This window comes from Penicillium hispanicum (genome assembly GCF_028827665.1).
Source record: "Penicillium hispanicum strain IBT 35686 chromosome Unknown utg000004l_segment0_segment0, whole genome shotgun sequence".
Taxonomy (NCBI): Eukaryota; Fungi; Ascomycota; class Eurotiomycetes; order Eurotiales; family Aspergillaceae; genus Penicillium; species Penicillium hispanicum.
The window spans coordinates 2,363,530-2,388,267 of record NW_026623196.1 but is presented as its reverse complement, the minus strand read 5'-3'; the positions used below and the strand labels follow the sequence as shown (position 1 = coordinate 2,388,267).

The window sequence follows — 24,738 nt, the reverse complement described above, 5'->3', positions numbered from 1 at the left end:
GAATCAAGGCCAGGGAAAACAAAGAAATGCCAGACACGCACTGCCCTCGACTCAAAGGAAAAGGGGCTATTCAACAGGAAATGGCCGGGAATATATATGCTGGATCATCTAGACGTGAAGGGAATATGACGAGAAGAACAGCAAAAGGAAAGAAGTGGGATCATCAATCATGACCAAACGTCCTCTTGGTAGCTACCGCTACTCCGCATGTGCTTAACCATCTCCTCGCCCTTCTCAGGAGGCATGCCCCGCTGCTGGGCAATGATGTGACCGAGCACCAAGTTGACCTCCCGAGCCATGTTGGCAGCGTCGCCGCAAACATAGAAGTTAGCCTTCTGCTTGAGCAGCTCGCTGACAAGCTCGGCATTCTCCTTCAGGCGGTGCTGAACGTAGACCTTCTGGGAACCCTCGCGCGAGAACGCAGTGATGATCTTCAACGAGTCGCCCATCTGGTCTTGGTAGGTCTGATCATATCAAGTTAGTGTTATGGATTCAGTGGCAAAGGCAGGTTAGAGAGTGACCGTAGCATACCTTGAACTCGTCCTGGTAAAGAAAGTCCTCATCACGCTTCCGGCATCCGAAGAATAGGAGCGTGGTGCCAACCTTTTCGCCCTTGGCGGCAAGAGCTGCACGTTCCTGGATGAAACCACGGAAAGGAGCCACACCAGTACCAGGACCGACCATGATGACGGGCTTGGAAGGATCGGATGGAAGCTTGAAGTTGGAGTGACGGACGTGGACGGGGACATGGATACCATCGTACTTGTTGCGGGGGCCAGTGATCGAGTAAGTGAGGCCGTGAGGATCGGGAGAAGGATCACCGTTCTGCTTCTGCTTGAGAGCCAGGAGATAGTTGGTGGTCACGCCCTTGACGACATGCGAGGCACCAGGCAGACGAACGGACTCAACGACCGCAGTGATGCTGATCTTGTCCTTCTGAACCAGAGACGAGGAAGAGATAGAATAATAACGGGGCTGAAGCTTGTTGAGACCTTCAATAAGAAGCGAGAACGGAACAGCGGTGAAAGGCTCAGAGGTGATGCTCTGGAGAGCCTGGGCGATATTGTAACATTGGCCAGTAATCTTCTCATGGAAATACTCCTTGTCGTTACCTAGGCGAACAATTTCGGCCTTGCTGGCCTCGTTGGGGGCGAAGGCAGCGAGAGTCGAGACAAATTGACGGGAGACGGGGGCGCACGTCTCCATGTAGTAGCGAGCCGCGGCATCGTAAGTGGTAGGAGTTGGGATGGGAACCTTGGCAGTGACATCAATACCCTTGATATTAATCACCGAGTGACGCTTTTCCTCAAGACCAAACACCTGGAGAAACCGATCGACCTCCGCACCAGCGTTGGTCGGCCAAACAGCGATGTGATCACCAGTCTGGTAGCTGAGATTGCTACCGGCGATGTCGATTTCCATGTGGAGACAGTTGCGGTCCTTGACAGTGAACAATTCGCGAGATTCGACAATCGGCGCAATGAATGGGTTGTGCGCGGAGTACGGGCCCTTGGCGCGACCCTCGCGGTGGGCGGCAGTAGGCTCTCCTAGGTACACCAACTCGTCCTCGGGCGAGACATTCTCATCCTCGTTGACAGAGAAAACCGGTTCGTAGACAGCCTCCCGCTCCTGCAAGCCCAGGTCATCGGACAGAGCAGCCCACATGGGCTCCTTCCAGGCGAGGAAGTCTTCCTCCATGGTACCGGCACCGTCGTCACCCTCACCAGCCGATCCAATACGTTTGGCGCCAAGTTTGGTCAGGGCAGCATCGACCTGGCGAACCATGGCGTTGTAGTGCTCGTAGGTGTTGTTACCCAGACCGAAAGCGACATACTTCAGAGACGACAGCGGCGAGTCATCGGCGGAGGCGCCACTCTCAAAGGCGACATCCTCGCCGGTGAGGAACTGGTAGAACTCCACCGCATTGTCCGTCGGTTCACCCTCGCCATAGGTAGCCAACACAAAGAAAGCGACCTTGTCCTCGGGGAATTTGTCCAGGTTCTCGTAGTCGTAGTCCTCGATATCGGCAACCATGGTCTTCAGACCGAAGCGCTGGGAGCCTTCCTTGGCCAGTCGTGAAGCATAGTCCTCTGCGGTACCGGTCTGCGAGCCATAGAAGATCACACAGTTCTTGCCAGTCTCGTCCATCTTCTCCACAATGTCGCGAGTCTTGCCGCCCTTGGCGGCGCCATTTATGGCGGCAGTGGACGAGGCATAAGGGTCTTTGGGGACCGCCCAGTAGCTACCCTTGGTGAAGTAGGCTACGCTACCCACCAAGAGGGCCACCAGGACGACCAAGTCGAGAGTGTCGAGTTGCGCCATGACGGGAGTTCCCACGGCGGACACGGGGTGGCGTCGGCGAGCGTGAAGGCGGACAATGCCCAGTGGAAGGAAAAGGGAACCCTTCAGATGTCAAGAGTCCACCACGAGGAAACGAGAGCGAAGTACCACCAGCGCGAGCTATGAAAGCTGGTTCAAGCCCTCGAGGGAAAGAGGCAAAGTGGTCTGATCAACCTCCGGGCTCCGGTCGGAGTAAAAGTGGACCTTTCACCTGCCGAGACAGGCCCTGTGCACTCACCGACTGTCGGAGTACTTACTGGCTTGCAGTAGTGCTGTAGAATTGAAATAGAGAAGGATGGAGGAAGAAGATAAAAAAGAAATCATTCAATATGTGACCACTTCGGAATATATTCCCAGCGGGATCGCCGACGGGAAAGGCGTGAGGTTATATATCTCTCTCTATCTGGCCGAGGGGCAATCGATCGGAAAGCAAATTCGGCCAGCGTCCACAATCCAGACAGTCGCACATAGCTTGTGCCGTCCTCGCCGAGATAAGCCCATGGATGTTGCTCGAAATGACTCCATCTTGCCCCAACTCCTCGGGTAAAGCGTCGATTCGGCATGCCCGCCCGGGAGATTGAGTGTCGCCTGGACCGACATTTCCATCATTGGCCAGTCTTCCATTCTCCGCATTGGCGAAGGTCTCGCACAACGCTCCGTTCTGTCCGTGGGACTCAACTACATGCCTTCATCAGAATGATCACAACGTGGGAATCCCATCAGCCTCTCTGCCGCGCTTTCCAGCCCCGTCTCGTGCAGCGACTGCGACTGTCGCCCATGGCACAGAGCGATGCGGACGGGTGGCTGCGGCCTTGCCACTCCTCCCTTTGGTCTGCTTCTACTGTACGATCTAGATCGATGCTGGAGCAGTAGCCTGCAAGTCTCTAAAGGGGCGTCGACACCCGTCGTGGTCATCCTAGCTCTGTAGAAACCAGGCTTCGAGAAACCAGGCTTCGCGGGAAGGCGTGCTTGTCCAACGAGAATCTGGAAAACGATGGCTATTCCAGCGCACGGGATATCGATCTTTACTCTATCGCGACAATGCTCCCGTGTCTCTCATCAGGTCATTCCCCATTGTGGGGACCAAGCACAGGTAATGAGAGATGCGAGTGGTCTACCTCGACGTCAAGGCGATCGAACCTGTTTGATCGCCGGTGACTTTCATATGACCTCCGGGGGACGTCGCCGGCCTAGGTTTCACGCCGTCAAGCACCCCCCGCTCGGATTTCATCTTGTGCTCGATCTGCACGATCCTCGAACAAAGCAGCACGAGAGACTTGCGCCCCTCTGAGCGAGTCTGTCTAGAGTTGTGTAGACCCCACGAGTGATCGTCCAGCACGCTCCCTAGGACATGCTGGATGCTGCCCATTCGTGACCGATATCCAGATATGTCCCCAGAGGTAGGCCCTCGTAGTAGTCTTACATGGAACATGGTTAGAACATGGTCCGATATGTGAATAGTACCAAAGAACCGATGATTGATCTCGCACCAGCGTTGAGATTTGAAATAGAATGACTGAGCGTGTCGACGAGTCCTCCGTTCATCTTGATGTGCCGAGACACAGGGAGTCGATGTACCGCGACTCCACGGGTTCCCCCCTTCGATGTTTCAAGTCGATATACTCGGCCCCGCCATATGAAACAGGGGATGATGCGATGTGCACTGGAGTTCCTGGTTCCTCGATCCCCGTCTATGCATGGAACAGCCGCATCGGGTCCTTTGCACCCTATGACATGGCTCAGCTTATGCATGCTTTTTCACTCAGGTCTAGTATGTAAATCGACATTCGTCCTGTCGACTGGTTTATACGATGATCAAATGGGAGAATTTCGCCAACAGATTGTCTAGCATTCTACTAATAAGACAGTGGTGTCAATCGTCCTTGACGTACTTGGTAGAGGCGAGGCTCTGGGGAACACAACGTCCGCAAGCGCCCAACTCCATTGGGCGTTGATTGCCCGGACCTAAAGAGAGGACGATCTAAGAGAATCACTATTTCCCCGTGTTCATCAAAGAGAGAAAGACTCCAAACCCATTCAGATCCTTCGTAGACGACTCTTGGACACCCAACGTAAGGAGAAAAAAAAAAGTGGTCCCCGTGCGCCCGTAAACATCTAGAAGCTCGCCATCCGCTCATCTCCAGACTTCACGCCTCAATCAGTCCCCCTTCAACTCCGTCGCCCCTGAACCATGGATTGAACCACAATGTGCTGCTTATCGCTGACTGTTGCTGCTGACATCTTCGACACGGCAGCCTGCATGAGAGCCACCGAGCAATGAGTCCTCATTGACTGCGACCAGTAAGCCGCCCGTGGTCTCCATCCCGCACTCCCTTGCGACCCCCAAGGACCCGTCCCCTCGACAATCAATTTCCTGCTAACTGGGCCCTGGTCACAGTGGCATCTCATCCGGCCAAAGCAGCTGGCCACGGCCAGCAGTCCACGCTGCCCCTCCTCCCTGACGATCTCAAATCCGCGTCGCACCACACCCTCGCGTCCCCCTCGGAGCGGCGAGGCACGAGGACCGCCCAGTCGACCCCTATGCACAGTCGTGAATCCTCCGCCGTTCGTGGGAGAGCTGCCGATCCCTCCGCGCTGGCCCCGACCCTACAAGCCCGCCGTGGGCACTCCGGTTCGAAGAGTCCAGACGTGTCCGCCGGTCGCCCTGCAGGATATGACGTGGGATTGGAAAGACGACCGTCAAACTCCTACGGTCACCATCGCCAAACTTCCATCGTCCATGGGATGCAACATTCGCGCAATCCGAGCATGGCCGCCTCGACCACCTCAACCAGCCCTTTGAGCCCAGAGCTGATCGCGTCCCTCGGCCGTGGAGGGTTCGACGAGGCCGGGGTTCCAGCCAAGCTGGATCAGCTCGATGGCCATGGGAGCTTTCCAAGCCCGGCCGGCTTGGTGGCGAGTCATGGTCTACAGGGAACATTGAGTACGATACAAGACAACGATGCGGACGATGTCATGGACGGCAGTCCTGTAAGCATTGTACACAAACGGATGAATTCTGGAGGGATGCCACGACGAGACCGATCTCACAGTCGCTCGCACTCGAAACACTACTCAGAATCAAAGACTGTGGGGGAGTATGCGCTACATCACCTATTCAACTCGGTAAGTGCTGCCCCCCCTTCATGGGGAACGAGGTTGCTAACCAAATGCCCCCAAGTTCGTTGGACAGGCGGACAGTAAAATCAACCAGGCTATCTTGAAGCTAGGCGAGTCGGATGCCCCTGTAGAGGAAGTTTGCGGCCCTGGAGCGGATCTCAGCTTTGATCAATTGATCTCAGCTCTGGGCCATATCGCGAGACAGAAGCCGAAGCCTCTGATTGATACAATAATGCTCTGGAGGAAAGCGAAAGGAGATGCCGCTATCACTGCAAGACAAATGACCAACGACCCGGTACGTATTTTGTGCTTTATCTTTGTCCCGCTATATTGCGAATTTTTGATTTGCTGACCGGCCACTCCGTGAAGCCGAAGCAAGTCCTTACAGAGAACGGGTTGCTGATGCGTCGTAACACGGAACCGACACAGGCATCGGCGGACCAACCTGGTTCTGCAGACAGACCACCACCCTTCCTCAGTCGACACGATGATGTTGCTTTAGTTGAGCGACGTGCCACAGTTTCGGTGTATCTCGTTTGCAGAGTCTTGATTGAGATCTTTAACCAGAGCAGCCTGGCTTCCATCACACTCGATATGGCAGATCGCTTGGAGGACATTGTCTTTGGTCAAATCAAAACAGTCGACCCTGAGCAGATCTCAGCCTCTCCACTCCGAATGGCAAATTGGAGAATATACGGACAACTGCTGGGAATCATGAGCGAAGCGAACTTTTCCAGTGTGGCCAACCGATTTCTGACCGAACTTGATCGGTATCAGAAGGATGAAGCACTCAGAGGTCCATCACGCGACGGCGATGCCAAGACAGAGTTGCTGATTCTGGGAATGAGATATCTGCGTCTGCCTACGAGCCCTGAAGGCTGGCCTAAATCTTGTGATTTCATGCGGTCCCTTGCGCGACTTTTTGTGAATGCACACGGCCAAAGGATCAAACAAGCATACTGCTACGTGATTGAGAAGCTTCTGCTTCCCGTGGCGGCTAATCCGATCTGTGACTTGAGTTTTCCTCGGTGGAAGGAGTTTGTGGACCTAATCCAGCCGCGTCTGGCACAGCTGCTCACAAAGCCTCGTCATTGGGCAGCTGCCTTTTCCTTGAATGTGCTGATGCTATGCATTTCAAGCAAGGAAACCTTCTCCTCGCAATGGCTTTCAATGGTATCGAGTTTGCCAGCACGGCTAAAGGACCGTCCTACCCGTGCCCCGGCTCTACAGGCTATTTGTCGTTTAGTCTGGACTTATTTCTTCCGCTATTCTGACTCCCCCACCACCACTCTTCGCAAAGTTGAAGAGGTAGCCAAAATTGCTTTACCGACTGGAAGACGCACATACCTAAGTGCGGAACCAGTGGTTGCGGATCCTCTGATCCAACTAATTCGAATGATTGGTTTCAAGCATCCCGATGTCTGCTTCAGAAGCATCATATTCCCTTTTATCAACTCAGACTTATTCCTGTCAGGAAGAGAGTTGAAGATCGAACAGATGGAGCCTGAGAAAATGGTAATTGGTATCCGTGCCTTCTTGGCTACGATGTCAGATCTGGAGACGAGCGACCAGCTTTGCCCTCCCTTCCCAACCGGCTCACTCCCCAATCCCTTTATGGATGCTTCAACTCCAACCTACTTTCATCGGCCCCAATTGCTTACGGAACCCAAGGTGGGAGCTGCTGCCCAGAAGTCCGACCCGACGTCAGGATCTCCGGTCAACATCTCGCGGTTGAGTGATAACGTCAAGGAATACTACCTTCGCTTTTGCGAAGTTCTTGGCAAGATCACGATACTGTGCGATAATACATTTGGCGGACAAGCTGTCCTGGACGAAAAGTTTGGTGGAACAACACCCAAAACTCCAATCACCGAAGCCTTTGGCTTTGGACGACTCGGTGATCACATTAGCACGCTTGACCAAAAGCAAGGGTTCTACGATCTTCTGCATGTGGCGGTTCAAGCTTTGCCGCGCTGCCTCTCTGATCACATCCCATTCAACTCCTTGATTAATCTGCTCTGCACTGGAACCGCTCATGTCCAAACCAATATTGCTACGTCTTCAGCAGAATCACTGAAAGCGATTGCCCGGCAATCGCATGCTCAGCAAGTGACTATCGGCTTTGCACGATTTATCTTTAACTTCGATGCCCGGTATTCCACAATGTCTGATGAGGGAATGCTCGGACCTGGGCATATTGAAGCTACACTCCGGCTTTATGTCGAGTTGCTGCGAATTTGGATTGACGAGATTAAGCAAAAGACGAAGGAAGCAGCCTCCGACCAACTTGAGAAGTCTATTTCGGGCAGTCGAGCTTTGCATCTTGACTTGTCAACAGTCCTTGCCCATGTGGAGGAGATTGAATCCCACGGTCTCTTCTTTCTCTGCTCGCAATCACGCAGGGTTCGAGCGTTTGCCATCAATGTGCTGCGTCTGATCACCGAGTTCGACAGTGCCCTTGGCAAGGAGAACACAAGAATTATCCGGATCCTCGAGGCTGATTCCCAGCAGATTTTGGATGTGAACGATGAGCAGCTCACTGTTGCAGAGCGCAGTCGGATCCAGAAGGGCAAGAGAAGAAGTGCGTCCCAGAATACTCTCATTGAACTATGCAGCAGCGAAGTTTCCTACGACTCAACCTTGTGGGCGAAAGTTTTTCCGAACATCATTCGGGTCAGCTTCGAGACTTGTCCCTTTGCTGTCACTTTGGGCAGAGAAATTGTCTGCGCTCGACTTGTTCAGATGCATAAGCTCATCTCGTCGCTTGCTGAGAGTACCAGGATGAATCAATACTCCCCAGTGGATACCTATCAAAGCCGCCCGCTAGGCCGGAGTAACATGACAGCGGAAATTCTGGTTGAGCAATGGAAGCTCTACTTGGTAATGGCATGCACTACTGTGACTAGTGTCGGCGCTCAATCCCAAAGCCAATTGGCCAACGCTCAGCACGCCCGCAAGGCCTCCAAAGGAGCTCAATCCCAGGACAAGATCAGCTCCGCTCGAAGTCTGTTCGCATTTGTTATCCCTCTACTTTCTGCTGAACGGGATTCGATTCGAAATGCTATCGTTGTCGCCCTAGGATCTATCCATAAGAACCTCTATCGCACCCTCTTGGAGTCTCTGCAATATGCGGTCACTACCTGCAACGAAGAGGCCAAGATCCGGATTGGTACCCATCATCGCACCCCTAGCAGCCCTCGTCGAAACAGAAAGACAGATCGCCTGCGCACTGAAGTCACACACGTCTACAAACTTACTTCTCATTTTCTTCGCGAGTCGGAGGTTTACAACGACGACTGGATCGTCAATAACCTGATCACCTACGCCAAGGATATTCGAATCTTCCTAAGCGATGCTGAGGTCCAGAACGATTGGGAATTCCAGCGCTTGCGATTTCATTACTGTGGGTTGATGGAGGAGCTTTTCGAAGGGGTCAACCGTACCAAGGATCCTTCTCGCTGGATTCCGTTCGAGTCGAGAAAGTCAGCCTTCTCGCTTATGGAAGATTGGTGCGGCTACTCGCCCAACCAGGCACAAATCTCCGAGAGAGAAGAGCACATGCGCAAGTTCGCCATGGCTCAACCACATGAGGGTGGTGAAATGAGGAACACTGCTGCTGCCATGGAGATTGAGAAGAAAAACCTTCGGGCAGCAGCGTTGAGCGCCATGGCCTCTCTCTGTGTATGTCTTCCCTTTGTTTCGTTTTCGGACCATATTTGCTAACTCATCATAGGCCGGACCAATCAGTATTACCACTGAAAGTGGTTCTGTGCTTCAGTTTGACGTTGTTCGAATGCTTTCGTGGATTGATATAATTTTCAATACCATCAGTGACAAGTGGCATGCGATCGGCCGTCGAGCTCTCAAGAATCTCATCGTCCATAATACAGAGCATTCGTACCTTATGGAGCGGTCAATTGAAATGTGTTATGTGACAGAACGACCAAAGACGCTTGAGAGTTATTTCGAGGTTGTAACCGAAGTTCTCATTGAGTATCCAGACTACCAGCTCCCATTCTGGAGAATTTTGGGTGCAGTCTTGGTGACCCTCGGCAGCCCAAAGCGCGAGATTCGAATGAAGTCAGCGAAGCTCCTTCGAAGATTGGAAGAACGCCAGCAGAAGAGTTCTCGTCTTCAGGACTTCGACATCAGCATCTCGGATAAGACTACAGCCGTGTACAAGCTCGCTCAATTCGAGACTTCCAAGCGACTGGCCAACCAACATTCTGACCTGGCCTTTACCCTGTTCTCCGAGTTTGCACGGCACTTTCGAAACCTTCGTGCCGACAGTCAACGGAATATGGTTGCGGCCATCCTGCCGTGGGTTCAGACGATGGAGCTACAAGTGGACCCGAATGGTGGCCCTACAGCAAAATCGTATATGCTTCTTGCCAATCTCTTTGAGATCACTATCCGTTGCAGTGTTACTTTGCCGAATCAGGTGCAAGCTCTCTGGCAAGCACTGGCAACAGGACCTCATGGTGGAAATGTCCAACTGGTCCTTGACTTCATCATCAGCCTTTGCTTGGAGCGTAAGGAACAAAACTTCGTGGAATACGCCAAGCAGGTTGTTGTTTTTCTAGCCGGAACACCTGCGGGCTCCAAGGTCATTGAATTCTTTCTCTTACAGATCATACCCAAGAACATGGTGCAGGAGCGGAAAGACCTTGTCCCACCTCCGCCTGAAACAAAAAATCTTCCTTACTCTGCAGATCTAGCCACAGTGCTTCCAGTGGGAAACAAGCAAGCTGGTCTTTCGCTTGGACAAGTTGCTCTCATATTCCTTGTCGACCTAATGGTTGCACCCGTGACTCTTGCTATAGACGATGTTATCAAACTCCTGCATGTGGTTCTCATTCTTTGGGACCACTACACTGTTACCGTCCAGGAACAAGCTCGTGAGATGCTGGTCCATTTGATTCATGAATTGGTTGCCGCCAAGCTTGAAGATGATGCACCAGCTGGGGCCCGGCAATCGATTGAAGACTTCGTCGAGTCAATTCGCAAGAGCGACCCTGCAGTTGTTTGGGAGTACGAGGAGAATAACGGGAAGGAAGAAGAAGCCAATGATCGTCGGGTGCCTTCCTCGATGGCAACAGTCACTCGCGATGTGGTCAATTTCTTCAGCTTTGCATACGAGGGTGCTGGTGACATCTGGGCTAAGGAGGCGCTCAACTGGGCTACCTCCTGCCCCGTACGACATTTGGCCTGCCGATCATTCCAAATCTTCCGGTGCATCTCGATGTCTTTGGATTCCCGGATGCTGGCGGATATGCTTGCCCGACTCTCAAATACGATTGCCGACGAGGAAACTGACTATCGGACATTCTCCATGGAGATTTTGACTACACTCAAAATCATCATTAGCTCCCTGGCACCGTCGGATCTCTTACACTACCCTCAGCTTTTCTGGACGACGTGCGCGTGTCTCAATACAATCCATGAGAGCGAATTCATCGAGAGTTTGGGCATGCTCGAGAAGTTCCTTGATAGGGTCGATTTGGGCGACCCTGCTGTGTTGACGCAACTCCTAGAAGGCCAACCTCCCAAGTGGGAAGGCGGATTCGATGGTCTCCAAGACCTTGTTTTCAAGGGACTCAAGTCATCTGAATCACTTAGCCGCACACTGGACATTCTCCACCGCCTGAGTGGGCTTCCGAACAATGAACTCATCGGAGACGGGACTCGTCAGCTGTTTACCGTACTCGCCAATCTGCCTCATTTCTTGCAATCCTTTGAGCAAGGATTTACAGATCCTAGACCTATCATGCATGCTAGCCTGCTCGCTCGTGTTGCCGAGAATGAGCGGTGTCCTCGACTTGCAGCTTCGTTGTTTGGGTTCGCGAATCAGCAATATAAGACTGAAGGCGTTTTTCTGGACCACATCATTACTGAGATCAAGTCATACTATTTCCCACAATTGGACTTCCAGTGCTTGATTTTCCTCATGGGTCTTCTCACCAACACAACTGATTGGTTCCGGATCAAGACCATGAAGATCCTCTGCGTCTTGATCCCTGAAGTTGACATGCGCCGCAGTGAGGTCACTTGTCATGGTCCAGATTTGATCTCCCCACTACTTCGCCTCCTTCAGACCAGCCTGTGTCCACAGGCCCTGGAGGTCTTGGACAACATCATGACTGTCTCTGGCAATCCTATGGAGCGCCACCACCTACGCATGAGCATGGCATCGGCCTCCTCATCTCGAGCCATTCGGAAGGAGTACGAGCGAATCCAGAGTCTCTACGGAATTCCCGAGCCGACTGGGTGGTCAGTGCCTATGCCTGCAACTCAGTCAAATATGACTCGTAACAACGTTCATGCCGTCTTCTATACGTGTGCTGAAGCGGATGACATGAATGCTCGAGATACCCTGACACCCGACGTGGAATTCCGTGCGGACGAATATAGCGACTCGTTCTTCCCCATGAGAGCTGATACGATGAAGTCGATCGAAACTCAAACAGATGGGAACATAGGCGATATTGTACAGAAACTGGATAGCCTGGACGATTTCTTCGAGGACACAGATACCAGCGTGCCTACCCTCCACCCCGTGGCCCCACCAATGCTACGAGGCTTCACTGGCAGCTACGTTGATACCAATGCTCATCTCTACGACCAGCAGACGGCACCTATTCTACGCAAGTCCCTTGCCCGAAATGGTTCCACCTCATCGTTCCATAATGGTCTCGCCGAGTCGCGCCCAACCAACTTCCGTTTCGACGGCCCTGGCATGCACTCTCCGGGGAATGTGACTCCGCAGGGCTCCTCCCAGATGTTGCGGCCAGTCTCTCACACGCGATCTGTGACTTCGCCTGCGAACAATCTGTACGTCCACACCCAGCCCCCGGGAATCCACGGTACCCCTCCGGTGGGCCTGAATGAGTCTGCCTTCCTCTCAGACGACGATATCGAGGAAGCACACTCGGATTTGGACGATCGGCCAACAGGCAGGAAGCAATTGCATCCGCCATTGCCACCCATGGTCCGCAGTGCAACGGACGGCCCCTCACACTCTCTGGAGTCCATGATCCGGAGTGGTATGCGCCGACTCACTGGCGGCGCAGCCAACAACCGGGAAAAGGAGCGACAGCGGGATCACCTTCGTGCCCAGCACCGGGCCATGGTGCAGACCGCTAATTCCCCCCGCGTTCCCAAAGTACCCGAGGAGTATCTTTCTGGGCCCACCAGTCACCCTACTTCGCCGAGGTGATTCACCGACTCGAAATGATGAACATTGAATCTGCACAGTGTCAGTTCCATCTGACAATAGCTTGACTTCTGCGTTACGTCTGCGCCGTTACAATCTAGTGTATTCTCAATCTGGGCATTTGTCGGGCGTTTGGATCTGATTTCATACCCTTATATCTTTGTCTCTGTTTTGATGCTCCTGTCCCTGTCACGTTGAACTGCACACATCTGGATGTCTGTATATTATTTTATCTCATGGTAGACATGCCTTCTTGACGGGAGTTCGCCATTTTATGGTCAGAATGATAAGAAGTATCGATTCTTTTACTCAATCCTGCTGTCTATTCAAAGGTTGCGTGGACGTTACGCATCCGTCAACAAGAACCGAATGGCGCCCTCCGCCCCCACCGAATCCAGTTTGCGCGTGAGAGCGTAGATAGCGTCACAAAGAATTCTTGGTCACCTCCCTCAGACACATCCATTGGAACAATGTCAACTTCTTGATGGCAAATAGTCTCATCTTTCCCACCTAGTGGCCCCGTCAATACCGCACGCAACGGGAAGACCAGTTTCAAAGTCGACGATGTATCGGATAAGGAAAGCATGGCGCTGCTCAGATGACGATTCGATTTGGCCTCTGGCACCGAAGACCGCCATCTAGGGGATCATATGCCAGTTTGTTGAGCGCATTTCCCATCGATTCATGGATGTACGTACCTGGTCTTGCTTGGCGGGTGCATCTTCAAGGAGATCACAAGAGTCCCAGACGAGATGGCAAGTATCCCAAACGACGGCACTCAAGCCAGATTCCAACGCAATGTTCCGCGCTTTCGCTGTGATATCGGGGACATGGATAATGTTGCATGGTACCAGTGACATGGTGTGGCATGTAAGCAAAGCGCGACAATGTGGCCGCCGGGTGAGAGTTGATACCGTTAGGAGATCCTGTGCGTTGAAGAACAGACGTCCCTAGATAAGAACAAGTGAGGAGCCATCCTCTCCATCTCCCCCCAGGCAAGAGAAACAGACGTCCATGAGCTTGATCGGTTGAACGGGGGATAGCAATACCTACCATATATATGTATATCTTTCTGAGCACCTTAGTATACAGCACTGAGCTCCTTATTACTCGTCTGGAAATTGCTTTGTACGTAGAAAAGAAGCCCCTCAAACGATGCTATGGTAGAACCTAGCAGCTTGGCCTGGTTTCCATCATAGGCTTTGTATATGTTTGCCCCCTTAAATCACCGAGACTCGATTATAAGAGAGGAACCTGCAGCGAGTTGTACCAGCAGTCGGCAGTTTTAAAAGAGACCCGAGGACTCGCGCTCATGTCGGCGTAAATGCTGCATCTAGTGCTCTGTGGTCTATGCCCTCTCGACGTTATCATAAACACGTTAAGCCTGGGGATGACGGCATGAGGATATCGGTTGGATGAAGCTTAAAACCCCTGTAACGGCCAAAAGTATCTTTGTTCATTAGCTTCGCAGTGGCGTCATTATTTTCGTGGAAATATGTAATTGAGTTAAGGTTCCAAGGTTACCTACTACTACAGGAAGGGATCGAAACCTGCCAGGATAGGAGGGGGCCCGACCAATTGGAATCAAGGAGAAGTCTGTGTTGCAATTCCGCCCAATCTGCCAATTTAGGGGGCGTACGCTTAACTAATCATAACGTACAGGAAAAGGATGAACTATTAATACGAGTCTCCACACACTCATTTCGACAATGTATACTCCTCACGTGACTCCCCAGCTTTTCCCCGCAATCGGCAGAGACGCTCGGAAAGCCGCGGCGGACTTGAATGCCCCGGCTTCAACTTCCCCTCTCTTTCTCCCCTGTCGTGCATCACTGTTGTTGGTTACTCTCTTGCTAATTTTCATTTTACCTCCTTGGTTGACTCTGCCGATACTGGCGCAATGAGTGTTCGTCCTGCACACTTGCTTCCCCGGATGGGTCGCCTCCACTTTGCGGGGATCATCCGACGCTGGCCGACCACAGCAACAAACTTGGCCCGAGCCTTTTCAACAACGCGGCAGCGCAACGCAACATGGGGATTTGTTGGGCTTGGGCAGATGGGTATGTCTGGCTAATCGAGCACTGCCGGCCCTCTTGTTTCTGTCGAGTTTGTGCTTCATCTCTAATCCGATCACCAGGCTTTCACATGGCCAAGAACCTGCGCGCCAAGATCCCGGCGGCTGACACGCTCATCGTGCGCGACGTGAACGAGGAGGTCATCAAGCGGTTTGTGGAGGAGGCCCAGGAGGCTGCCCGGAATGCCGGCGCTGGTGTCGACGAGAACCGAGTTGAGATCGCCCAGAATGCGCGCGAAGTGGCGGAGAAATCGGTGAGTGCGATTTCTTGCTTGGACCGTTCGTATTCAACTCTAATAACCATTCTTTCCTTGGCTACCTGAATGTAGACTGTGATGATCACCAGCCTTCCTGAGTCTCAGCATGTCATTGATGTGTTTCACTCTATCCTCAAACACGGCGAACTTCCGGCTCTCGAAAAAGAGCGCCTGTTTATCGACACATCAACCATTGACCCCGTCACATCCAAGGATATTGCTAACGCAATCCACACCACCCAAGCTGGCCGGTTCGTCGATGCCCCTGTATCGGGAGGCGTCGTCGGTGCTCGTGCGGGGACATTATGTTTCATGTTTGGTGCCTCCTCTCAAACCGGTCAACTGATTGAACGCGTGCGTGAGGTTTTAGCGTTGATGGGTAAGAAGGCATGGCATCTTGGTGACCCGGGCTCTGGCGTGTCTGGCAAGCTCGCCAACAATTACATCCTAGCTATCAATAACATTGCCACCGCCGAGGCCATGAACCTCGGTATGCGTTGGGGATTGGAGCCCAAAGCTTTAGCTGAGATGATCAACTCTTCGACAGGCCGCTGCTGGCCCTCAGAGGTCAATAATCCCGTTCCTGGGGTGGTAGAGACCGCTCCAGCATCACGCGGCTACGAAGGTGGGTTTGGAGTGAGTCTGATGCACAAGGATCTGCGCCTGGCGCTTGCAGCTGCAGAGCAGTCACACACTCCTCTGGCACTGGGTGGTCAAGCGCGCGAGGTATACAGTGCAGTGGAAGAAGCCCACCGGGGCAAAGATTTCTCGGTCGTGTACCAGTGGCTGCATGACAAGTCTCAGTAGCCTTCGTCAACTATTTCCTCCTCCCGTCCACCTCAGCCTTCGATATATGTGTCATTACTGATATCCGCTTCTGTATCCTTTACTGTGCTTCTCTATGGACGTGGAATCGGAAATAGAGAAGTTTCAGCAGGGTTCTCCCTCCAACGGAAATACACTCCATCATCGTCTGATCTGCTCAGACGTGCTCTGTCTGTATAACTTTACCTGATACCAATGGATTCGCATTGTCCCAGATCTACACGTGCCCCCATCGAAAGTTGAATCTCCCCACTTCTTGTGCCTTCTCTCTCCCTCTCCCCTCTCCCTCTCACCTTCTTCCAATCGTGCATTCTTTCCCCCTTCCATTTTTTATTCTGTATTTCTCGCTCTCTCCACCGGTTACCTTATTGAGTCTCATTGAGTCCCATCGTGCCTGCTACTCTCCTTCCTCGCAGGTTACTCGCTCTTTCCTTCGGTGACCCGGGTCTCCCTCTCCTTTCGACTCATCTTTTTCTCCCGCATTCTTAAACGGCCCCCTCGTTTTCAGTCTTCACTTCTTCATCCCAACTCTCTTTTGATTGCTTGTCCAAGCTGCACTGCTCAGAGTCCCCGTAGTGTTCCCCGTACCCAGACCCAAGCAACCCCATGGTCTTGCAGCCCAGTCTCCTGTCGTTTGCTCCCACCAAAATTATTGTCTGAACCAGAGTGTCGACAAAAGAAGAGTACTGTCACCCATCATTCGATATCGGGGTAAGCCTCCGCCATTACTGAAGCTCGATCTCGAGAGATCACTGCGTAACAAGCTGTGCTGATCTGCATCCAGTCACCCAAAGCTGGAACCCGCTCATTGTCAGACTATATAACTCTGCAAGAAATTCGAGGTATGAATACATACCCTTTCTGCGGGCGCAAATGCCATGCATCGAATATAATTCATACATTTTACTCCCTCCATACCTGTCTGCATTGTCACTGGGCTGTTCGCTTTGTTATTTGTGATATTGCCAGTGCCTAACATCATGACAGACAATCGGCCACTGAGCAGCATTGCGGACGAAGGATTCTCCAGCATGCACCAACAAGCCTCCCAAAGCACGAGTACTGCAAGCTCTGGTCAAGGATCGAGTGCGCAGGCCGCTCAATATAACCATGACCCCCGTACACCCTACGGCCCCGTTTACTCACAAGCCACGCCAATATCCGGTCGTGATGTGAATGGGCAAGCTATGCCGCAGGTTTTCTCGGGCATGAATCTGCAGAACCATCGTTCCAAGTTCGGTCCCAAGGGCTCGGCCCCAGTCACGATGAACTCCAACTTGGACTGGTCGGGCGCCAACCGTACTTCGTATAACAGCCCGTTCATTCTGGTCCCCAACTCCACTCTCTTTAGCGGCGTCCAACCTGTTTCCTCCTTCGTACCGGGCTCTGTTCCAACTCAAGCCGACCAGATGGGACAATTCCCTTATCTTTCGACAGGTATCTATCCAAGCCTCAATTCCATGGTACCGGGAACATACTCGTCGTGGCCATACCTGGTAAACTACGACGTACAGGACAACAAGCAAAGCACATGGAACCCCTCCGATGGCCAGAAAGGACCCCTGGCCGAGAACACTGGGCCTATCCAGTACTATCCCACCACATTTATCCCCAGCATGGACGGGACCACTCTACCGGGATACTCGTATGGCGCCATGTTTCCACCCCTCGGGTCCCTTTCGCTGCCGTTACAGATGATGAAAACTACAAACGGCTATGTCTTTCAGGACCTGGAGGCTTTAACCCAGCAAGATCCCGCCATTCCACGAGCAGTGCCCGCCATGTGGACCAATCCGTCGGAGCTTACACTGGCCAAATGTCTGGAAAACCGAGAGGGGATCACCAACGTCTACATCAGGGGGTTCCTCCCTGAGACCACCGATGAGCTGCTCCATGAATACGCTTCCCGCTTTGGCAAGATTGAACGCTGCAAGGCAATTGTTGATCTTGACACGGGTCTGTGTAAGGGGTACGATGATTCATGAATCTACGTTGAAGATGGCTTTTTTCTCACATGTTACAGTTTCGGTTTTGTGCAGTACTACAACTTTGAATCCTGTGAGAACTGCATTCGGGGCTTCTTTTATCTCGGTTATCAGGCGAGTTTCGCACAAAAGTCCCGCAACTCTCGTCTCAAGGATCTGGAGGACAGATCCTCTACCAATATATACTGCACCAACATTCCAATTGACTGGACGGAAGCCGTAAGCTGAAAACCCAGTACCTGAGAACTCGGCTTGTCAGTGGATGCTGATCATCCTCCTAGGACCTCCGCCGTCATTTCGAGCCCTACCGCGTGGTCTCAGAGAAGATCAGCCGTGACGAGAAAACCGGTGTGAGTAAAGAAGTTGGCTTTGCACGGTAAGACGCGACCACAGCCTCCATCCTTTTTGCATTTTCCTGATCAATCTACTCAGATTCGAAACCCGCGAGATCGCTGAACGGGTCTTGGGAGAGTTTCACAACGTGACCAAAGCCGACAACGTGAAGTTGCTCTTGCGCTTTGCCGACACCAAGGCCCAAAAGATGCTCAAGCAGCAGAGCAACGAGCGCCGTGCTTATCGCGCTGGAGAATATAATTACTCTGTCGAGGTAGTGCAGGGATCCACTCCCTCGCCTTCCCTGCAGCGTCTGCAACAGACTAGCGCTCACTTGACGCCTAACTCTCAGGGCAGCTATGCCTCTCCGGCTGGGGTGGGTTCAAACTGGACCCCAGCTACTTCTATTTCGCCTACGTAAGTGGGAAACGGAAGGCTTTGTTTGAATATGCCCCTGGGCTGTGTTCATACTGATGCGCGCTACAGTTATGCCCTGATGAAGAATCCTTCTAGCAATGCACGCCATAGCTCCCTGTCTTCTCGCAGTCTCAATGCCATTGAGAACACCCCGGTGTATCGCCCTCGGGCGCTCATGAGCCGTCGCTCTTTGACCGACCTTTCCGGCGGTTCGTCAAAGACCGCCATGCCTCCCTCGCCTGACCTCGAGCCTCGCTCTTACATGTCGAGCCCTCGAAAGGAGAACATCAAAGCTGAATCTTTGTCTCCCATTCCATCACGCCTAGAGATTCTCGTCTCTACTCCTCGGTCTTGCACTTGACGGCCATCAGACTCGACATATCTGCGCTATTCGAGGCCCAGTCCGAGTGAGCTTTCTTAAGATACCTGCTCAAGGCGACCTACTGTTTCTTTTCTTTTCGGTTCATTACATGCTTTTTACCATTCGCAAAATGTTCCTCAATGTATCCTTGCCCAGTCATGTTTTTTTAAGTGCGATTCCTATCGATGAATTCTTTGTTTCTGACTGTTGTTATCGCCACCTCGCTTTTTGTTGTTCTCATACTCGGTGTCTACATCTGTTATGCAGTCGTGAGAACGGCTCAACTGTGTTTCCGTCTCTTCTGTTCCGGTTAAATTATAAGGGAGAACATGTCTTCTGCGGTATGTGTTCAGGATGCATAATTTGCAGCTCAGCTAGAAAATGCCCCTGGTGCCTCACACGGTTGCAGGGTCCAATACGATATGTTTCTCTAAGAAAGTCCATGGTCGTCCACAGAAGTGGCAAGTATGTTAAGTGTAATCTATGGACGATGAATGGCCAAGTGTAGAATGAGAGGAATATCGATCTATACATAATGCAGGGGACAGAGGGGGGGCACCACGAAGCCCAACAATGAGGCGCTCTCCAATCAATTGCGCCCAAGTCTCTCCTCCAAGTCCTGGGTAAGCTCATACGCCGGCAAGTACAGTCCGTCATCTCCATTCGCCTCGGCCCCCACTCGCAGTCGAGGGTTAGGCAGAGTATCCGACGTCCCGCCGAGGCTCGTGTATCCCATATCGTACAGTGAGCAATACCGAAGACCCAAATGACGAATGAACGCCCAAATTTCAGGGTAATGCCAGTCAATAACAGGGTGCACCCGCATAAAATCGGGCCATCCCTGATCCGTACGATCGAAATGCGTCAGCCGCGCGCCATGCGGATCGGTGCGGCGCGTGCCGACAAAAATCGCGCGGATGCCCGGGTGCCGCGTCAGGTAGTCCTCGAAGCTGGAGCGGAGGGTAGTGTGGGGAGGATCGGTGGTGTATTTGGTGATGGCGAGATGATATGCTTGTGCGGAGGAGATGACGAAGTCCTCCACGGCGGGGAACGGGTCGGGCGGAAGGGCGTAGATGGCAGGAATAACAGGGTTGGATCCGTCGACCGGGCTGGAAGTTTCTGGCTGTTCTCCAGATTGGGCTGCTGCTGCTGTCGTCATCTTGTGATCCTCGTGTGCGTGTGCGGCGTATGGGTGCAGCCCTGCCAGGAACAGGATCAGCAGCACCAGGCAGTCCTTCCCGCCGTTGTATGAGAGCGACAGCTCCGAGAGCTTGTACCGAGTGAGCGCTTCCGCTACTACCCCCAGCGATGTCTGTGTCTGGCGCTGCACGGAGGCGAGGAGCGAATCTGGGGGATGTGATTCGGCGAGAAATGCCTGTACGCGGGCGTGGATTCGCTCGATCACCGTCGGGAGTGGGGGAATATATTCGTCTTGAGAGTTGCGCATGGCTTCGGTGCCGTTTGACGTGTACGCATGCGCCGATCTCTTCTGCTGGTCCAGTGCTGGCGTGTCGGTCTTATGTACAGCGTTGGCTTTCTCGGCCCCGCGTTGGTCTTTCGGGTCGGCAGCCACGGCGTCGAAGGGGCGCAAGTGGTCCAGCGCATGTGCGAGCGATTGAGTGGAGGTCGGTGGCTCTGCTGGCCGCTCGCCAGGTACCACAGGCTCTGCCATTGTGCTCCTGGAGTACTTGTGGGAGGAACAATTGAGGTTCAGGCGGGGAGAAGTGGGTTTCTCGGCACTCGGGGGAATCCAGAATGATCTAATCCCATGTGGGGGGCAGATGGGCGTGGACAGACGAGCGCGGAAGGTGATAGAACAGCACTTGCTCATTCACACCAAGATAAACTAAGATCTACATGGCATAGACTCAGAAAAGCCATATATACGACATATGAGGCCGACGGGGCTGCACCGAACCTTCTCGCAACCACCCCGCGTCAAGGCCTTATCAGTGGAAATTGCATGAAGTCTCGTGGATGCGCCGTTGTCGATTGTCGAGCTATCAAGCTAATCATAGTCAGACGTGAGACATTCCCCGAACGCCGGAATTGCGCTGAAAGAAAAGAAAAAGGCAATTCATCCCAGCACCTTCATTTTCTTCTTCTTCTTTTTGTCCTCGCCGCCTGGCTTGCGCCCCTTCTGCCAGTCGCGCCAGCTCCCAATGCGCTCATCCCGAGTGTCTTCCCACGCCTTGTCCTGATCGCGTTTGCGCTTCCGTGCCTCGATTTCCTCTTCCTCCTTTCGCTGCTCGCGTCCTTCTTCCTGCATGCGCACCTTCGCCTGTCGCCGTCGCCGGGCTTCCTCCTCAAGGAGCACCGCGGTCGTTTTCTTCCGCCATTCCACCTTGAACTCGTCGGTTTTAAGCTCCGGAGAGTCAAGAGTATACTTGTGTTCACGAATCAAAAGGCGACGAGCATCTGCGATACATTCATCGAGGTAGGTTCGTTCCTTTTCGTCTAGAAGGGCCGTTTGCGCTTTTTTGAGTCGGTCAAAGGCGTCGGGCGCGGCTGGGTTTTTGGTTTTGTCGGGGTGAATCAGGAGAGATTTCTTGCGGTACTGGATCTTGATGTCCTTCTCAGGAACACCGGGTTGCAAGTCTAGCACGGCATAGCTGTTGAGTGGGTTAGTAGAGAACGTAGAATTGAAACCGTGGTCGACTCACGCATCGAGAGAGAATGCCTTGCGGATACGGTCGATCTCCGCATCCTGGCAGTCGCAGTCGCAGGTTAGCCGCTGCAGCGTATGAAAGCTTCCCACGAATACAAACCTTGGTGAATTCGGAAGCCTCCCGCTCCAACGCGTCAAAGATATCCTGATCGTCTTCGTCCGCCATGAGTGAGTGGAAACGCGATTCTTCCAGCATCGGCGAGATAAGCGGGCGGTCTTATCGGGCGCTGAGTCAGCGCGAAAAAAAAAGATGCGCCGATTGCAAACAGAGATGGACACACTCCACTCCCCATAACATCATGGCTCCGGCACGGACATCTCGTGGGAAATCTTCGAAGTCCAGTCATGACTCCGGGCGGACTCTGAAACGCAAGCGTGGCCAGGAGGAGCTTTCCTCGCTTGTCCAGCGAGTCGAGGATCTCGACCTCAAGGCCTCCGTCAAATCTTTCTCCGATCTGCCGCTCTCCGAACCGACGGCCGAAGGCCTGATTGCCTCCCACTATAAGACGTTGACGGATATCCAGTCGCGCGCGATCACACATGCTCTTAAGGGCCGCGACGTCCTCGGTGCCGCCAAAACGGGTAGCGGCAAGACCCTCGCTTTCCTTGTCCCCGTTCTCGAGAACCTCTACCGCAAACAGTGGACGGAATACGATGGTCTGGGTGCGCTCATCCTGTCGCCAACTCGCGAGTTGGCAATTCAGATCTTTGAAGTCCTCCGTAAGGTCGGTCGCTACCACACCTTTTCAGCTGGGTTGGTGATCGGTGGAAAGAGTTTGCGCGAAGAACAAGAGCGACTGGGACGCATGAACATTTTGGTCTGTACGCCGGGACGTATGCTGCAGCATCTGGATCAGACGGCCATGTTTGAGACCCATAACCTGCAGTTACTAGTGATGGACGAGGCGGACCGCATTCTGGACATGGGCTTTCAAAAGACCGTGGATGCCATCGTCGACCACCTTCCCAAGGAACGCCAGACCATGCTGTTTAGCGCAACCCAAACGAAGAAGGTCTCTGATCTGGCTCGGCTGAGTCTCCAGGACCCCGAGTATGTCGCCGTCCACGAGGCCGCCGCTGCAGCCACCCCATCGACCCTCCAGCAGCACTACGTTGTCACCCCGCTCGCACAAAAACTCGATACCCTGTGGAGCTTCATTCGCAGCAACCTCAAATCCAAGACTGTCGTATTTTTGTCTTCCGGCAAGCAGGTCCGGTTTGTTTACGAATCTTTGCGACACCTCCAACCCGGTATCCCGTTGATGCACTTGCATGGCCGACAGAAGCAGGGAGGTCGGTTGGATATCACCACCAAATTCTCCCAGGCCCAACATGCGGTACTTTTTGCGACGGATGTGGCTGCGCGTGGTCTTGATTTCCCCGCCGTTGACTGGGTTATCCAGATGGACTGCCCCGAAGATGCTGAAACCTATATCCACCGAGTCGGACGCACAGCCCGATATGAGAGAGCCGGCCGTGCTGTTCTTTTCCTTGACCCAAGCGAGGAAAAGGGCATGCTAAAGCGATTGGAGCAAAAGAAAATTCCAATCGAACGGATCAACATCAAGGCCAATAAGCAGCAGAGCATCAAGAACCAGCTGCAAAACATGTGTTTCAAGGACCCCGAGTTGAAATACCTGGGCCAGAAAGCATTCATTTCCTACGTGAAGTCGATCTACGTGCAGAAGGATAAGGAGACGTTCAACATCAAAGAGCTTTCGTTGGAAGATTTCGCTGGCAGTTTGGGTCTACCTGGTGCGCCTCGCATCAAGTTTATCCAGGGAGATGACACCAAAGAGCGTAAAAATGCTTCGTGGAAGATGGCGCATCTTTCTAGTGGCGACGACGATTCGGATGTCGAAATCAAGAAGGACAAGAAAGACAAGAAGGATGAGAACCAGGTGCGGACGCGCTACGACCGCATGTTCGAACGACGCAATCAGGACGTGCTGGCAGAGCACTACTCGAAACTCATCAACGATGACGGTACTATGGTCGCCTCTGGTGCCGGCAATGGTGCCGGCGAAGACGCAGACGAGGATGCCGATTTCCTGTCAGTTAAGCGCCGGTTTGCCGCCGGTGATGCCGACCTCGACCAGGGTGGATCTGACTCGGAGGACTCAGCTGCCGAGAAGCCGATCAAGGTGGTGCAAGTCGACGGTGCAGAGCCGTTGGTCATCGACTCGAAGCGGCGCGAGAAGCTCCTCAAGTCAAAGAAGAAGATGCTCAAGTACAAGGGCAAAGGTACGAGGCTGGTGTACGACGACGAAGGCAACGCGCACGAGATCTACGAGATGGAAGACGAGGATCAATTCAAGGCACGCGGCGATGCCGATGCGCAGCGCCAGCGTTTCCTGGCAGAAGAGACAGAACGCACTCGCCGTGCCGATCTCGAAGACAAGGAGGTGGTACGCGAGAAACGCCGCGACAAGAAGGAGAAGCGTCGGGCCCGCGAGCGTGCCCTCGCCGAGGAAGAGGCCGATGGGGAGGAGGGCGGCGTACAATTGCCACACGTGCCGTTCGAGATCCCCGGGTCCGATTCCGAGTCTGCATCCGAGGCCGAGAAGCCGCGTCCCAGCAAGAAAGCGCGGGTTTCCTTTGCTGCCTCGGACCGCGACAGCGACGACGAGCGTCCTCGCAAGAGCAAGACGAGCAAAAAGGACAAGAAGGGAGCCGAGCCTCAGATCGAGACTCTGGAAGACCTGGAGGCGCTGGCGAGTGGCCTGCTGGGCTGATGTGCATATGTTCTGGGCTTGGTGTATCTTGGGCTTCTCCTTCTTGTTTCTCTTTTACTTTATTTCACACGCTAGCGAAGCCTCTCAAAAGCATACTGTGTTTGATCTTTGCATCAGTATATAGGTGTCCGAGCGAATTCCATGACTCTGACAGGTGAATCTTGATTCTTCTCGTTCATGGCTGTACATCTATTAGCCGAACTAATTAGTCACGCTGTTGTACACTACTCTCCTGACAAGCCAGACAGTTCCGTACTTTTGCCCTGATCAGTTGACGATCACTCCAATGCATAGGTATATGTTGCATTCAAAGTGGATCCTGTACATCGCACGTGATCACCACACCACCGCGATGAACCATCGAGTGTGACCTTGACATATACGAGGCTAATTATCATCGAAAGCAGTCG

General features: G+C 53.1%; 8 protein-coding genes across 8 annotated transcripts; 4 read left to right on the top strand and 4 right to left on the bottom strand.

The window, feature by feature from the left end:
- Positions 1 to 167: 167 nt before the first annotated feature.
- On the bottom strand, positions 168 to 2,322 carry cprA (NADPH--hemoprotein reductase cprA; the record flags this gene model as incomplete). Its single annotated transcript, XM_056943836.1, has 2 exons — positions 168 to 464; positions 532 to 2,322. 2 exons carry the CDS (start codon positions 2,320 to 2,322, stop codon positions 168 to 170), a joined length of 2,088 nt encoding a protein of 695 aa, XP_056800719.1.
- Positions 2,323 to 3,852: 1,530 nt separating this feature from the next.
- On the top strand, positions 3,853 to 12,676 carry N7459_004651 (putative cell morphogenesis protein (PAG1); the record flags this gene model as incomplete). Its single annotated transcript, XM_056943835.1, has 5 exons — positions 3,853 to 4,111; positions 4,739 to 5,466; positions 5,522 to 5,755; positions 5,830 to 9,141; positions 9,194 to 12,676. 5 exons carry the CDS (start codon positions 3,853 to 3,855, stop codon positions 12,674 to 12,676), a joined length of 8,016 nt encoding a protein of 2,671 aa, XP_056800718.1.
- A 494-nt stretch (positions 12,677 to 13,170) lies between these two features.
- Positions 13,171 to 13,533, bottom strand: N7459_004650 (uncharacterized protein; the record flags this gene model as incomplete). The annotated part of the gene is made up of 2 exons (XM_056943834.1): positions 13,171 to 13,311; positions 13,372 to 13,533. The coding sequence occupies 2 exons, from the start codon at positions 13,531 to 13,533 to the stop codon at positions 13,171 to 13,173; spliced, it is 303 nt and encodes a 100-aa protein (XP_056800717.1).
- Positions 13,534 to 14,573: 1,040 nt separating this feature from the next.
- On the top strand, positions 14,574 to 15,811 carry N7459_004649 (uncharacterized protein; the record flags this gene model as incomplete). The annotated part of the gene is made up of 3 exons (XM_056943833.1): positions 14,574 to 14,733; positions 14,811 to 15,001; positions 15,077 to 15,811. 3 exons carry the CDS (start codon positions 14,574 to 14,576, stop codon positions 15,809 to 15,811), a joined length of 1,086 nt encoding a protein of 361 aa, XP_056800716.1.
- Positions 15,812 to 16,809: 998 nt separating this feature from the next.
- Positions 16,810 to 18,925, top strand: N7459_004648 (uncharacterized protein; the record flags this gene model as incomplete). Its single annotated transcript, XM_056943832.1, has 5 exons — positions 16,810 to 17,798; positions 17,853 to 18,033; positions 18,096 to 18,190; positions 18,247 to 18,564; positions 18,634 to 18,925. The coding sequence occupies 5 exons, from the start codon at positions 16,810 to 16,812 to the stop codon at positions 18,923 to 18,925; spliced, it is 1,875 nt and encodes a 624-aa protein (XP_056800715.1).
- A 589-nt stretch (positions 18,926 to 19,514) lies between these two features.
- Positions 19,515 to 20,597, bottom strand: N7459_004647 (FAD synthase; the record flags this gene model as incomplete). The annotated part of the gene is made up of 1 exon (XM_056943831.1): positions 19,515 to 20,597. One exon carries the CDS (start codon positions 20,595 to 20,597, stop codon positions 19,515 to 19,517), a length of 1,083 nt encoding a protein of 360 aa, XP_056800714.1.
- A 405-nt stretch (positions 20,598 to 21,002) lies between these two features.
- N7459_004646 (uncharacterized protein) lies at positions 21,003 to 21,759 on the bottom strand (the record flags this gene model as incomplete). Its single annotated transcript, XM_056943830.1, has 3 exons — positions 21,003 to 21,537; positions 21,589 to 21,632; positions 21,694 to 21,759. 3 exons carry the CDS (start codon positions 21,757 to 21,759, stop codon positions 21,003 to 21,005), a joined length of 645 nt encoding a protein of 214 aa, XP_056800713.1.
- A 133-nt stretch (positions 21,760 to 21,892) lies between these two features.
- dbp4 (RNA-dependent ATPase HCA4) lies at positions 21,893 to 24,328 on the top strand (the record flags this gene model as incomplete). The annotated part of the gene is made up of 1 exon (XM_056943829.1): positions 21,893 to 24,328. The coding sequence occupies one exon, from the start codon at positions 21,893 to 21,895 to the stop codon at positions 24,326 to 24,328; it is 2,436 nt and encodes an 811-aa protein (XP_056800712.1).
- Between the last annotated feature and the right edge of the window lie 410 nt (positions 24,329 to 24,738).